Consider the following 13088-nt stretch of genomic DNA (forward strand, 5'->3'; position numbering starts at 1 on the left):
AGATATACGCTAAAGATTTTATTTTGTACGCTATGCGCCGCCTCGCGCGCGCTGGTTGCGCTGTCGCCTGTCTAGCGACAATTGACCTAGAAGTTTGGCCGCTCATTACTAGATGGCGCTTTCATATATTTTTTACTTAGTGTTTTTTTAATTACAAAACTTTAATGGTCCTATCTGAAGGCTCTTTAAGACCCTGAGGGTAGGGTATGCACTGCTTATTTGCATATATGCAATGCACGCCACTGTATATACTAATTATTAACTACTTTTAACTTATTCTTCCTAAGTGGCTTCCGCATTACTGGGTAGGGTAGGTTATTTCTTCTTTCATAGTTCTAACCGACTTCAAATAAAGGAAGAGGTTATCAATGCATTTTTTTTTTTTTTTTTACTTAGATTTAAGAATACACTATAATATCAACCAATGGATTTCAGAAGCTTTCTACTTCTCCTTAAAAACATTTAACATGAGATTGTACTTTCGCTCTATCTACATTTTCTTTAATACCTATACTTATAATTGAAATGTTCTGACCAAAATTAATTTTAATGAATATGTTGGATTTGATTGATTATTAATGTTGGCGTTGGTGCGTAATAGTTACGCGGATTTGCCTTTAACTGAAGAAAAATAAGTGTTTACAAACTCGACGTAGATATTCTAAGACTCGTAATCTGTCTAGATTTAAGAATTAAGGGGGATGGGAGAGATGGGGGTAATAGGTCAGGGTCTAAAGGGGTTACCATCCGTTTGACACGGGAGGACGGGGAGACCAGGCAATTTCAATGTGAACATGCTCGGATGTGGTTTATTACAGTTTAAAAGACTTTTACTTTTAACCAGTTTACTGGGGAGTCTTGAGTACATTATTATGATATTTTCATTTATTTATTTGATGGGGAAAGACTTTTTACCCTTAGCACATTTGCACGCTCGCAGTCGTAGTCGATTTCGCGTATCGAAACAAAACTTCTTACTGCAATCGTTTTAGTGTCGCAAATCCTGTATTGATTTTTATCCACTTACAAACGTTCCTTTTAGATCTACTGTCTAGGCTGTTGAAGTGTTTATAGGCTTTAAAACAGGGTTTGGATATACATTCAATTTAACTGAAGTATACTGCTACAATACTCGAAAGCAACTGTACCAGCGACGCTGTACTGTATTGCCAGTGAACAAACTTTTACTAAGGGTAGAAACTGTTACTTCCTAAAGTTGTATAATTTTAAACACTAACTCTTTTGATCACATTGTCCGTGCAGTCCTGGCTAGGAATAAGACTGCTCCAGATCTTTCCGTGGTGATGGATGGAAAAGGATGATCACTTGTGATGATGGAGCGACTAAACTGGAGAGCTCTACAGATATTCATGTAAACAGCATAAATAACTTTGATAAAACCTTAAACAATGTTTTTTACGTTCCGTAGTTGTCTGCAAAATTTGTTTTCTGTTATTAAATTATGTGAAAGAGGCATGGTTGTGATCATGAATGTAGATGGGTGTTTTGTCCATGACAGTTGTAGTATACAACACCAGCCTGTTATATCTGCTAATCTATGTGGGTGTATATAGAATGCAGTAGCGTGCATTGAGGCTATGTACAGGGTATGCAGATGATATAAAATGAAGAATTAATGAAAATGAAAATTAAATAAACATTTGCATATACTTTACATACCCTCTATGCACGTCACTGATAGAATGAATGTTTTGTTTTGCAAAAGAGCAATCGATGACTGTCCTACATCAAGCGCAGGAAGTCAATATTGCAAAGTTAGTTAAGTCTAATAATACTTAACATGAATACTGATTTATGGCATAGACGGTTAGGGTATCATTGTCTTAAAGGTATGTTCATTTCAGGATGACAAAGAAGATTTCAACAAGTTTGCGCCTGCCTGGAAGGAAAGCCTGTGGCCCGGGCTCCGAAAAGATCTACGAAACGTGTTGGCCGACCCTTGGAACTCATCCATAGTGACGTGTGGAGCCCTATGAGAGACTCCAGCTGTGGAAATGCAAGGTACTTACTCGCCCTTACTACTAATAATTTTTCTCTTCAAAACTTTAGATATTTATTCAAGAAAATGTGTGAAGTGTAAGATTGCTTTATCAAATAATTATTACGTAAGTGCGTAACATATAAAATGCCTGCGTTTTGATAACATTGGTTTTGATTTTGAATTACCATAGGGGCAGTGTTAAGTGTTTCCTAGAGAAGAAGGGAACAGCTCACCAGGGCCCCAAGTCTGCTATTACAATTGTGTGTCAGTGATCGATCAGTGACTTCATAATTGTCAATTTTGGCATATTTGGTAGTCTGCTAACACAATGGTGTCATTATGGTGTCATTATGATTTTCCGATGGAAAACCACTGACACTTCAATGAACATTTGCTAGTCTGCTGCACAATGACAATTCAATGATCGCACGAATTGGTAGTCTGCTAATATTTTGACAGTTCTATTGATCATTGTGAGACCATTGAGACGCAATTCTGCAGTCATTGCCTTTTAGCAATATTATTTTTATAGAAATAAAATTTGTGTAAAAATAAAAGTGTTCAGATAATGTTAAGGCTGCGATGGAATATTCTGGAGATGGCTAATGCTGTTGATGCTCGCCAAAACCATCTTTCAGAGCGTAGAAGGCGCCGTCGAGCCCGCCGCTTACTCAGGATCAATATAGATCCCTTTCATATTCCCGATGCGGAATTTATAAAAACGTTTCGCCTTGGGAAAGAAACTGTTAGGGGGCTAGTGGAGGAGCTCACTCCACTGATTCCCAAACCCCGTCGGAATGATGGAATTTCGGCAGAAACTAAGGTAAAAAACAACTAAAATTTTCATTGCTTTTTAATAATAGCATAGCAGTCTCAGAATACATTATGATTGTGTATGACGGTAATGCCAATTTTTTTTTTTTGCAGATTCTGGTAGCACTAGCGTTTTACGCATCTGGGTGTTATCAAACGTTGGTTGGGCAGAGTGCCCTCCATAATGTGGCACAGAAGACTGTTTCAAGAGCTGTGAGACAAGTGACGGAGGCACTTAATATAATATTTAGAAAATATGTGAAATGGCCCACCCAGAGTGATACCCGAAATGCTATTAAGGCTAAGTAAGAAATGATATTTTGCCATATTATATGAACGCAATATGTTATATGATTTACTAATAATCTTTTTCAGGTTTTATCAGAAATTTGATTTCCCAGGAGTCCTAGGTTGCATTGATGGCACACATGTGGCAATAATAAGACCAAAAGTGCATGAAGAGCGGTATTTTAACAGGAAAGGATTCCACTCCCTAAATGTTATGATAGTAGGTTTAATATTTAAATTATATTTTAAAATACAATGTTATATACCTAGCTTATTTGTTTCAATTTAATTTACAGATCTGCGACTCAGACCTTAATATATTGTGCATAGATGCCAGCAACCCAGGCTCTGCTCATGACTGCAGTGTGTGGCAAAGTCATCCACTAAGTCAACATTTAATAGAATTAAATGAAAATGGCAATCAAGGTTTTTTATTAGGTATTAATTATTTTAATTTTATTGAATACATTCCAATAAGAATTTTAATCTTTAAGGTTAATATTGGTTGGATTTTCAGGTGACAGTGGTTATCCTCTTAGGAAAACGATGATGACCCCAATTTTGAATACCATAGAGGGGACACCACAGCACCGCTTTTATGTGAAACATGTCACTGCACGTAATACAGTTGAGCGCTGTATAGGTGTATTGAAAGCACGTTTTAGGTAAAGTTAATAAAATTCTGTCTGAAATAGTATGTTATTTTAATAGTTTCTACTCTATTGTAATGTATCATTATAGCAAAGGGTCTAAACTGCTAAAATAAGGTAAATAGTTTTATTGCCAAATATTTTTCAGATGTTTGCTTGGAGCACGTGCTTTACATTATGATCCTATCTCTGCAGGCAAGATTGTTAATGCATGTTGTGTTTTGCACAACATAGCAAACAAAATGAAAGCACCTGTGCCTCTGCTGACACCTGAGGAAACTCTTCTTCTGCAACAGGTATTAAATTTTTGTGTTTATTAAAATTCTTTCTATGAGGGAGACATTTAATATAAAACAGAGTTTCAAGACAATGAACAATCTATTTATTTACTTATTCAATTTAGTGCATAACAGAGAAAAATGGTTTACAAAAGGCAGACTTCATGCTATAAGTATGATTATTAAACAATAACTTTTGTAATTCAGGATGAACAGAATTCGAGAGCAGAGTTGGAAAGTTCTATTGAAGGACTCAATTCACAGAGACATCAACGAGTGAATCAGGGTCTTCTTGAAGGTCGGTCACTGCAGCAGGCTCTTGTCAACCAACTGTGGAGAAATGCATAAATTATTAGTATGTTTAAAGGGTCAAATCTCGTATTTAGTCTTATAATTGTGTATAAGATTGAACAAGTATAAAAATGATATTTAACTTCATAGCGAAATATTATTAATTGATTGAAATTGATCTAAACCTAATGAAAACATTATGTACACTTCATAAGTGCCTATGACATATATACATAAATAAAAAGAAATTTAATTTGAATCAAATCATAATTACTGTGATTGTCTCCTCAATTGAAAATAAAATTACAAAAATATATTATTGTTTTAATAATTTGATTTTACCCAATATTTGTTAATGTTTTTCAAATTTGATTGAACTAAGATGAAATTAACAAATTTTACCTGACACAAAAGATTTATTTTCTTCAGTCTGACTCTGAATCTGATGTCAAAACGATCTTCCTACGTTTCTGGAAAAATAATTAGAACTTTTACATTACCACTAATTGTTTTTAAAAATAAATCTCTCCGACCTCGCTGACCCAAGTATATATGGCCAATGGCCATTTTGGGTTTAATTGAACAAAATAAAAAAAGAACCTTCTTTGATGAAGCTGAGGCAAAGATGCCAATCATGTCCCCAATTTTTTCTATGGCTGCAGCCAGCCTACTGGAAGATTCATTGGTAACTTGTCCTAATCTATCAATGGCTGCAGCCAAGTTATTAGTGGCCTGAGCATGTGCCAAAGTGGCCTCGGCATTCTTGGCCTCTATTTCTAGGAGTTTGGCTTGAGAATCTTTTAAAGCTCTATCTGTAAATAAAAAGGTAATATTTCTAAATCTCTGATGCCCTCTTACACACTCCAAAGAACAATAAATTATATTAATAATATTTTATGTCTTAAGTTACAAATACATTATTAGTTGCTATTATCTTTCAGACAGCTAATAGAAAAGTAACTACATGAACAACCTTCTGTTGGGTAATATCTTGGACGACGTTTCCTTGATTGTTGGCTAGATTTTTTTAAAGGCGGAGTCCGAATGATGGATGGTGTTTGTTCTTCATCTAACTCAAAATTATTAATATTCTGCTCTATCAACGGTTCATGGTCTAAGCTAAAAAATGTACATTAGTATGATTATTATTGCAGACATTTCCATACATGTATATAAGTTGCCTGCTGATAAATTATATACCTTATTACTTGTGATTCTGCATTATATGCAGAATCAACATTATTGGTGTCACTACCAGGCACCATATCTGCACTAGCTGATGTGACACAATAACTGTCTAATATCCTGTAAAAATAAAATAGTATGTAGTAGATGATTCAGTGAAGATCAAAGGAAATATTGTTAAAACAAAAGGTTAGTAAAGTTTATAACCACTCACGAATAAGAATGATTTGCAGGATTTGCGCTAGCAACAACTTCCACAGCAGGCAATGATATAATTGGCTATTTAACAAAAACCATGCAGTTAGAGAAGTTATAAAATGAATAAAAAATATATATATAGAGTGCAACAAAACATGACATAGCACAAAACAAGAAGTTGGGGTGCAGTGATGCAAACAACCATTCAAATATCATTATTATGTTATAAAGCTTACAGATAGTGGGTTATGACGGACACCAGCTAATGGCTCCCCAATATCCCGTCCTATTATGTCATAGAGCCGTTCCTGTAGCGGGGTTAATTTTATATTTTTGGCAGGGCCACCACCTTAAATGTGCAAATAAATAAAAACAAAATGCATGTTTGTAGCGCTCAGTTCTCGCTTTTTTAATTTAATTTTTTTAACCAATTTGCACTTATATTCATTATAAAACTAAAAAAAAAGAACAGCATTAAAGTAGTGTTTAGACTTTATATCATAGTTAGAAAAATATCACACATAGACGGTGCAAGTTTTCATTACTTACGGCTCGCCATTCCATGGGAGATTTATTGGGGCAATCTGCCCCGACTGAATTTAAAATCTGAGCGCACTCCACCCAACGCCGCTTTGCGAAGCTGCGCCCTTCACTTGTGCGGCTGCAATGGCCGAGCGCTAGCTCTGGCTGGCTCTCTAAGAAGTCGAGAAGCGCCGAAATTTGTTGTATGATAACCATTTTCGTGTTCACTTTTGTAATATATTTGAAATATATCAACAGCGCGAAACGCAGGTTAACAAGATAAAATTTTAATGTGACAGTTACAGATTAAATATAATTATTTTTGACATTACGTCTTCTTACGGCACACAAAATATTTGTTTTTTTGGATTCCTTCGATTGTTTTACCAAATGTGATACAAAGTTCGTCTTTAGATAGGAAATCAATAACATTTAAAAATATTTCTAATCAAAAATTCGCTTAATTGGACATTATTAATTAATGGTAGTTTTTTTAATTTTACTTCTCAAACACAGTTTGACCAAATGGCAACACTGATTCTCTTTCTACCACAATGCAATTATCATCCAATTACAATCCAATTGCAAGACCATTGTGAATTTAGTAGACTAGCGACTTTGGGCACAATGATAATTGGATTGCAATGGAATGGTGTCATAATGACAAATCTTGTAAAATAGCAGACTTGGGGCCCAGCTTACCTTACCGCATTGTACTCAGCAGATGTATTTGAATACCAGAAGCAACACTGAGGAAGTGTGGTCCCGACACACTATTTGTAAAGGAAACCTTTGTTTTTGGATGCATTGCCTATTCATTAATCCCGCAGTCTAGTCTACATAATAAATTGAACGCTAAGAGAAAGTTGTGCATTTTTGTCGGTTATTCAGCGTTACCGATTTATAGAACCATTAAATAAATCCAAGGAAGGTTATTCTGTATAGTAAAAAGCACATTCCTAATGTACTTTTTATTGAAAATAAATGTGCTGACATTGATGAATATCGTAATTCTCGTCTTATATAATATAAATAAATCACATGATTTTTATATGAATTAACAGATGGTGAGTCTGGCGATGACTGCTGCAACAACAGTGAGGTAGAGCAGGCCTCTACTGATGCCGAGTCTTCTGCTGAGGAAAGGCGGAAGAGAGAAAAAACGACGCGAGACGTCGGCGGCGCTATAGTTGGAGGGGAAGTGGCGACTAGTACAGAGGAGTCTGTCAGCTGCCGATCCATGCGCAGTACACGTGGTACACCGCCGACGAAATATGGCGATTATAAAATAGGTATGTAGACCAGAATTTTTGAGAAGCCACAAACATATGTGTAGGCAATAAAGTTATCAAACTCCTCTGGTGGCAAAAAGCTATGAATGTAGAGTATCTGTCACTTTTGGAGAAAAAAGTTTGGAATTCAGTTGATCCACCTGCTGATAGTAATGTTATAAAGTTAGTTTAAGTGGACATACAAATTGAAATGTGATATAGGGAGAAATTTGCGGAAAAGTGGGTTGCGGGAATAATAGTCTTTTCGCAAACTAGTATCTATGTAGAACGTTGTAATAAAATCTAAATACTACCTCTTTTTCTAGAAGTACTATCAGCATTAAAAAGTTTTTGGAATTTATTTTCTTCCTTTGCATAAATTAGGCATAGGTAGGTAGGGACATAATCCCATTGCTATAGAAATTTTGGGGTTTCTGAAATCAAAAAACCGCGACAAGTAGTTTTGGCAGTCCTCTCGTGATGTTAACCTGACACTGCCTAAAGAATTCTGAAGAGACCGAAACAGGTGGAAATCTGAAGGTGTAAGGTCAGGACTATACAGCGGATGCATTACCACCTCCCAGCCAAACTATCTTAATTTTAGTTGAGTGGCTAAAGATGTGTTAGGTCTAGCGTTATCATGATGAAAAACCACACCTCTTCTGTTGATTAATTCCGGCCGCTTTCTCTAAACTTCTTGCTTTAATCTCATCAGTTGTTCGCAGTAGAATTCAGAATTGATGGTCCTGCCTGGTGGTAACAGCTTATAATGAATAATGCCCTTCCAATCCTACTACTACACACACAGCGTCACCTTGTTGCGAGTTAACCCGGGTTTCGCCACAGTCTGTGAAGCCTGATCGGCCTTTGACCGTGACCTTTTTCGCACTTTCTTGTCGTACATGATCCACTTCTCATCACCAGTTCAAAAATGGTTCGGTCATGATCCACTTCTTATCAGCTCCGTCAAAAATGGTTTTGTGGTCAATTCCCAGTTCTTCAGCTACATTGTACCTACTGATTTGCCCATCTTGGTACACTTTTTCAAAAATGGCATCCATTATATCCGTCATAGGGCTCCTCCTAACCAGAGCGAGGTGCATCTTTGACATCAAAATTTCCGGATTGAAAACGCTAAACCCAAATTTTTTTCGCGGCTTGCGTTGCATTTTTACCTTTTTTGTAGTAAAATTTTAAAAGGTAAAAAGGAATTTCTTCATTAGATTCACTCATCTTCACACATTTTCCTAATTTGATACCAAAACCAGCCAGATACAAATAGTATAGCCAAAGAGATTTTATTACATGTTCATACATACTATAATGCGAAAAGACTTTTTCCCCAACCTATTACATTTATTAGCTATAAATTTCATAAATAGTTCATAAATAATCGCTTAAATAAGCTTAAGTTATAAAATAAACACTGAAACAAGTATGTACATTGAACAATTTTTAATATTATTTTCTCTTCGTTACAGATTTGACTCTGTGTTTGTGAACGCGTGTGCTGAGTGGACTAATGAAGAGTTCGGTGGTTTAAACATACCCGCCGGTCGGGTCGCGTACGTGCACGGTTCGGTCGATCCGTGGCATGCGCTATGTATGACTACTACGCAGGACAACTACACGCCCGCTATCTTCTTTGAAGGTATATACTCAGTGGCGTGCATAGCCCTTGGACCCAGGGTATGCACAAGGTGTTCAACACAAACATAAAGTAAAATTAAAATTTAGATTTTAGATAGGTATGTCGGTTTATAATCAAATTACTTTACGAAAGTTATATTTTTGATTGATTTAATACTATCGTCTATCTACTGCTAATTGAATAAAAGTACATACCCTGATTTACGTCACAAAATTATGACACACCATTCGGCAGCATTTTCTAAGCACACTGATGATGATAATATTTTTCCAACATATCATGTTTTTAGCGTTTTTATGAAAATTATTAAGATCACAATATCCTTTATCATTCCACACTTTACGTATATTGGACAATAAAACAAAAGGAAAGCAAATTAATCGATTGGTGTGTACAAAGCCGCTTAGCCAAGAATAGTTTTCGTAATATTTATTATTAAATATACGCGTGACTTTATCACCTTTTTTTGGGATATTTGTAACATTGGTACACTCCTTCCTTTGCGAATGATTTCTAATTTTACGATATAAGTAGGGATAGAAATTAAAGTTTTCTCTAAGTACTTTTTCCAGGCACACTGAACCCAAACAAAGACCGCACGAATATGCTTTCATTATAAAATGAATGAATAAACTATAAATTAACCTTAACACATTAAACTATCACTGCTCAAACTTTTATAAGTTACTGAATTTATGCACTTGAACCGTTTATTTATCACCAACGCCATACAGCATTGTTCGAAGGTAAACAATAATGGCGATCGAATATGCTAATGATAATATTGCAATCGAAATTAGTCAAAATATGTCTTTAATTTTTTGTAAGTATGGGTACGAACGCTATTTTATTTTGATATGTAAACAATAAATAGAAACCATATTTATTGTTAACTCTCTCACTCTCCAATGATTCCTGGAAAACCTAAATTATTCATTTTTCAAAATTGAGACAGCGTTTGGTTTCATAGATTATTTTCAAAACGAAAGACTAATTCGATAATATTAGATCCTTAATTTTCTTAAAAGACACTAAAAGGTATTTACATTTGTGAATAATGTTTTTAATTCTAAAAAAAGAATAATGACCTTTAACAACAATAACAAACCAAGCAAATCATTTTATTCATAGAAAAAATGAAACACGTAATTAGAGAATAGAGAATTTATGAATGAAACTGTTCACACAAGACCGATGCTAATCTTGTAAGTACAAGCGCACGATTATAACATTACACGACACACACTACTAACTTGCACGCACACATCTAGCAGAACGATTCTTTCTTTGGGCGTGCTTATTTTATTTGATATTTCTATGCAACAGTAGAGGGCGTCATATGTCGAGTGATTCATAATAATTGATTTACCCTGCAATAGATAACATGAGATTTTTACGTGTTTTAAAAGGTAAATGTTTAGCATTTACGGTTAAAAATTAAAATACGCTTTTAGAGATATACGCTAAAGATTTTATTTTGTACGCTATGCGCCGCCTCGCGCGCGCTGGTTGCGCTGTCGCCTGTCTAGCGACAATTGACCTAGAAGTTTGGCCGCTCATTACTAGATGGCGCTTTCATATATTTTTTACTTAGTGTTTTTTTAATTACAAAACTTTAATGGTCCTATCTGAAGGCTCTTTAAGACCCTGAGGGTAGGGTATGCACTGCTTATTTGCATATATGCAATGCACGCCACTGTATATACTAATTATTAACTACTTTTAACTTATTCTTCCTAAGTGGCTTCCGCATTACTGGGTAGGGTAGGTTATTTCTTCTTTCATAGTTCTAACCGACTTCAAATAAAGGAAGAGGTTATCAATGCATTTTTTTTTTTTTTTTTTACTTAGATTTAAGAATACACTATAATATCAACCAATGGATTTCAGAAGCTTTCTACTTCTCCTTAAAAACATTTAACATGAGATTGTACTTTCGCTCTATCTACATTTTCTTTAATACCTATACTTATAATTGAAATGTTCTGACCAAAATTAATTTTAATGAATATGTTGGATTTGATTGATTATTAATGTTGGCGTTGGTGCGTAATAGTTACGCGGATTTGCCTTTAACTGAAGAAAAATAAGTGTTTACAAACTCGACGTAGATATTCTAAGACTCGTAATCTGTCTAGATTTAAGAATTAAGGGGGATGGGAGAGATGGGGGTAATAGGTCAGGGTCTAAAGGGGTTACCATCCGTTTGACACGGGAGGACGGGGAGACCAGGCAATTTCAATGTGAACATGCTCGGATGTGGTTTATTACAGTTTAAAAGACTTTTACTTTTAACCAGTTTACTGGGGAGTCTTGAGTACATTATTATGATATTTTCATTTATTTATTTGATGGGGAAAGACTTTTTACCCTTAGCACATTTGCACGCTCGCAGTCGTAGTCGATTTCGCGTATCGAAACAAAACTTTCGGTCTTAGTAAAACTTCTTACTGCAATCGTTTTAGTGTCGCAAATCCTGTATTGATTTTTATCCACTTACAAACGTTCCTTTTAGATCTACTGTCTAGGCTGTTGAAGTGTTTATAGGCTTTAAAACAGGGTTTGGATATACATTCAATTTAACTGAAGTATACTGCTACAATACTCGAAAGCAACTGTACCAGCGACGCTGTACTGTATTGCCAGTGAACAAACTTTTACTAAGGGTAGAAACTGTTACTTCCTAAAGTTGTATAATTTTAAACACTAACTCTTTTGATCACATTGTCCGTGCAGTCCTGGCTAGGAATAAGACTGCTCCAGATCTTTCCGTGGTGATGGATGGAAAAGGATGATCACTTGTGATGATGGAGCGACTAAACTGGAGAGCTCTACAGATATTCATGTAAACAGCATAAATAACTTTGATAAAACCTTAAACAATGTTTTTTACGTTCCGTAGTTGTCTGCAAAATTTGTTTTCTGTTATTAAATTATGTGAAAGAGGCATGGTTGTGATCATGAATGTAGATGGGTGTTTTGTCCATGACAGTTGTAGTATACAACACCAGCCTGTTATATCTGCTAATCTATGTGGGTGTATATAGAATGCAGTAGCGTGCATTGAGGCTATGTACAGGGTATGCAGATGATATAAAATGAAGAATTAATGAAAATGAAAATTAAATAAACATTTGCATATACTTTACATACCCTCTATGCACGTCACTGATAGAATGAATGTTTTGTTTTGCAAAAGAGCAATCGATGACTGTCCTACATCAAGCGCAGGAAGTCAATATTGCAAAGTTAGTTAAGTCTAATAATACTTAACATGAATACTGATTTATGGCATAGACGGTTAGGGTATCATTGTCTTAAAGGTATGTTCATTTCAGGATGACAAAGAAGATTTCAACAAGTTTGCGCCTGCCTGGAAGGAAAGCCTGTGGCCCGGGCTCCGAAAAGATCTACGAAACGTGTTGGCCGACCCTTGGAACTCATCCATAGTGACGTGTGGAGCCCTATGAGAGACTCCAGCTGTGGAAATGCAAGGTACTTACTCGCCCTTACTACTAATAATTTTTCTCTTCAAAACTTTAGATATTTATTCAAGAAAATGTGTGAAGTGTAAGATTGCTTTATCAAATAATTATTACGTAAGTGCGTAACATATAAAATGCCTGCGTTTTGATAACATTGGTTTTGATTTTGAATTACCATAGGGGCAGTGTTAAGTGTTTCCTAGAGAAGAAGGGAACAGCTCACCAGCTTACCTTACCGCATTGTACTCAGCAGATGTATTTGAATACCAGAAGCAACACTGAGGAAGTGTGGTCCCGACACACTATTTGTAAAGGAAACCTTTGTTTTTGGATGCATTGCCTATTCATTAATCCCGCAGTCTAGTCTACATAATAAATTGAACGCTAAGAGAAAGTTGTGCATTTTTGTCGGTTATTCAGCGTTACCGATTTATAGAACCATTAAATAAATCCA

The 13088-nt window shown here is 35.5% G+C and overlaps 2 protein-coding genes across 3 annotated transcripts; one reads left to right on the forward strand and one right to left on the reverse strand.

Annotated features, from left to right (window-relative positions):
- The first annotated feature begins 2600 nt into the window (after nucleotides 1-2600).
- On the forward strand, nucleotides 2601-4531 carry LOC120636834 (putative nuclease HARBI1). The gene is made up of 7 exons (XM_039908396.1): nucleotides 2601-2825; nucleotides 2930-3120; nucleotides 3191-3323; nucleotides 3400-3541; nucleotides 3621-3768; nucleotides 3902-4049; nucleotides 4239-4531. Exons 1-7 carry the CDS (start codon nucleotides 2601-2603, stop codon nucleotides 4377-4379), a joined length of 1128 nt encoding a protein of 375 aa, XP_039764330.1. The 3' UTR covers nucleotides 4380-4531.
- On the reverse strand, nucleotides 4266-6070 carry LOC120636849. 2 transcript variants are annotated; one of them, XM_039908411.1, is made up of 5 exons: nucleotides 5523-6070; nucleotides 5296-5441; nucleotides 4923-5134; nucleotides 4725-4792; nucleotides 4266-4361 (listed from the first exon to the last, which is right to left on the reverse strand). In XM_039908411.1, the coding sequence occupies exons 1-4, from the start codon at nucleotides 5585-5587 to the stop codon at nucleotides 4748-4750; spliced, it is 468 nt and encodes a 155-aa protein (XP_039764345.1). In that variant the 5' UTR covers nucleotides 5588-6070; the 3' UTR covers nucleotides 4266-4361; nucleotides 4725-4747. The 2 variants fall into 2 exon arrangements, 1 of the variants encoding a protein (XP_039764345.1); XR_005659402.1 differs by having other exon boundaries at nucleotides 4725-5134.
- Between the last annotated feature and the right edge of the window lie 7018 nt (nucleotides 6071-13088).

The sequence above is a fragment of the Pararge aegeria genome (assembly GCF_905163445.1).
Source record: "Pararge aegeria chromosome W unlocalized genomic scaffold, ilParAegt1.1 SUPER_W_unloc_4, whole genome shotgun sequence".
Taxonomy (NCBI): domain Eukaryota; kingdom Metazoa; phylum Arthropoda; class Insecta; order Lepidoptera; family Nymphalidae; genus Pararge; species Pararge aegeria.

Bases quoted from the DNA above. Each gene is read 5' to 3' on its own strand.
- LOC120636834 (XM_039908396.1), top strand. From the start codon at position 2,601: ATGGCTAATGCTGTTGATGCTCGCCAAAACCATCTTTCAGAGCGTAGA. The intron at 3,121-3,190 runs GTAAGAAATGAT...AATCTTTTTCAG, and splicing joins CGAAATGCTATTAAGGCTAA to GTTTTATCAGAAATTTGATT. The intron at 3,769-3,901 runs GTAAAGTTAATA...AATATTTTTCAG, and splicing joins GTATTGAAAGCACGTTTTAG to ATGTTTGCTTGGAGCACGTG.
- LOC120636849 (XM_039908411.1), bottom strand. From the start codon at position 5,587: ATGGTGCCTGGTAGTGACACCAATAATGTTGATTCTGCATATAATGCA. The intron at 5,442-5,522 runs GTATATAATTTA...TACATTTTTTAG, and splicing joins GCAGAATCACAAGTAATAAG to CTTAGACCATGAACCGTTGA. The intron at 5,135-5,295 runs GTTGTTCATGTA...TTTTATTTACAG, and splicing joins AAGATATTACCCAACAGAAG to ATAGAGCTTTAAAAGATTCT.